This window comes from Peromyscus californicus, unplaced genomic scaffold (assembly GCF_007827085.1).
Source record: "Peromyscus californicus insignis strain IS unplaced genomic scaffold, ASM782708v3 Scaffold_6__1_contigs__length_162567912, whole genome shotgun sequence".
In the NCBI taxonomy this organism is placed as follows: domain Eukaryota; kingdom Metazoa; phylum Chordata; class Mammalia; order Rodentia; family Cricetidae; genus Peromyscus; species Peromyscus californicus.
In genome coordinates this window covers 84,697,682-84,700,047 of record NW_026294584.1, presented here as the reverse complement: position 1 = coordinate 84,700,047, position 2,366 = coordinate 84,697,682, and the positions used below count along the sequence as shown (strand labels likewise).

At 41.3% G+C, this 2,366-nt stretch overlaps 1 gene segment (V, D, J or C); it reads left to right on the top strand.

Moving 5' to 3' along the window:
* Nucleotides 1-1,538: 1,538 nt before the first annotated feature.
* LOC128099633 (immunoglobulin kappa variable 1-39-like) lies at nt 1,539-2,030 on the top strand. The segment is given in 2 exon segments: nt 1,539-1,587; nt 1,711-2,030. Coding segments are annotated over 2 exon segments (369 nt in total).
* The last annotated feature ends 336 nt before the right edge of the window (nt 2,031-2,366 follow it).

Genomic DNA, 2,366 nt, shown 5'->3' with positions numbered 1-2,366 from the left:
CTGACTGGGTTTCACTTTCACTCTGTCCAACCTTTGTCTCATATAGAATATCTGCCTACAGGCTGGAGAGATGGCTCAGAGGCTGGAGAGATGGCTCAGCGGTTAAGAATATCTGCCTACACACGTAAAAACTCTTCCTTTTCAACCCCATATCAAAAATCATACTAAGTCCTTCATATTATTTTTCCCAATGGGGAAACACTCTGGATCTCTCTGGATCTCACTATGACTATAACTTCTAATGTGTAGCTTCTGCCTTCGCTTTCTTACGTGCTTCTCTGACCACAGAGCTTGTACCTCTTCCCTAAAACTAAACTAAGAGACATGTCTCTTAGTATGTGGAAGATATGTTGAAACCACAGCATATGAATGTTTAGTAACCATTGTACATTCAAGGACATAGATGATGGCCTCTGGCAGAAAGCTCAGATTTGTTGAAGCCCATGACTTGTATTCAAAGGGGACAGAAGTCATGACAATAATTAAAGTCTTACAGGAACAATTGACATAGATATAATCCAAGTTTAATCTATGATGAGAGCTCATAGGCGCAGACGGAAGGGGCAAAAACCTATTATTTATTCTTGAGTAATTGAACTGTCATTAACAAGTAAAATGGGACTGTTTACCTGAAAATATTGATTAGTTATGTTGGAATCTGTCCTTTCTTACAAACCATGTCTCCTTGTATTATTTTATTACTCTTCTGGGAATCATTGTGAGCAAGAAGCTACATGTATATTGTGGAGCTCATTCCTCATGGATCCATCTACAAAATGCTCCCATAACTAAGGCTTAGGGAACATTTTGGAAAAGGGAGAGGGTATATGTTAACAACCACAGGATCAGGGAGTTTGCATAAGACTGTGTCTCTGAGCAACATCAGAAGCTATACCTGTAGAAGCCCACCGACATGACTACCCAAATGTGAACTGAACAAAGATGACACTGGAGAATGTTCCAGACTGGATGGGCAAAAGTCCACAAGGCCTTTATTTTAAGGAAAGAATTGCAGGAAACTGAGTAAATCTGAAAATAGGAAAGGTGGTGTTCTCCGGGGAGGAGCACACAATTGATTGTTCGGTGTCAAATGTTCATTCCTGAAAACATACATGCAAGTAATGTTATATGGACTAAAAACTTCATATTATAACATCTACAAACACCTACGAAAGGACCCTGTAACTGTTTATGTACTTTCTAGAAATGTACCATATCTAAAAGCTTCTGGAATGGAGGGAATTATAACAAGAAAATTCTACACTGAATATGACAGAAATTAAAATAAGATACAATACACAAACTGGTGCTGTTCTTTGTTGTCCAAAAAAGAACACATTCCTACAAATAAACCTGTACTCTCTCTTATAAGAACACAACAGGTCTGTAATGACTTAATGGTTTGGCCAGGCCTGTGACCTTTGCCAGCCATTACTGATTTGCATGTGCCCAGAGCACAGCCCACTGCCCTGAGGACTTCTTCATAGTCAGGTCACACCCTGTGCTGGAGTCAGCTTCACACAGGTCACAGAACAGACATGAGGGCCCCCACTCAGCTCCTGGAGTTGTTGCTGCTTTGGCTTACAGGTAAGGAAGACAGCCTTGGAAATGTGTTCAGCTGAGTCTGGTCAGTGTTGCCATGTCTCTGGGAAAGTCTACTTCTAACAGGATTAATTGTGTGGGAATTTGTTTTCATTTTTCCACTCTTAGGTGCCAGATGTGACATCCAAATGACCCAGTCTCCAGCCTCCCTGTCTGCATCTCTGGGAGACAGTGTCACCATCACATGCCGAGCAAGTGAGGAGATTTACAGTGCTTTAGGATGGTATCAGCAGAAACCAGGGAAAACTCCTAAGCTCCTGATATATGATGCAAACAGCTTGGAAGATGGGGTTCCATCAAGATTCAGTGGCAGTGGATCTGGCACACAGTATTCTCTAAAGATCAGCAGCCTGCAGGCTGAAGATATTGCAACTTATTATTGTCAATACGGTTATACTCCTCCCACAGTGATACAAGTCATGACATAAACAACCAAGGGAAGCAGAAGTGAGAGACTAGGCTGCCCCAACTGCTTATTCTAGGGTCTCCAGCTGCTGAGAGTGTTTCTCTTTGCCAGAATTTAAATGTCCATGTCATGTTTCTGTATTTTGTCAGAGAAACTTAGTCCCAGCATTCAAAACAGGAATATGTCTCATGACTCACATGAAAAATAACTTTTCCTAACTTGCAGAGTTTGGCAACTGCTAAAATTAATACAATGTAGATATCAATACACACACACACACACACACACACACACACACACACACACACACACACCTACTTTTCATAGCAGGAATCAGGCTGGGGAGATGACTAAGTGC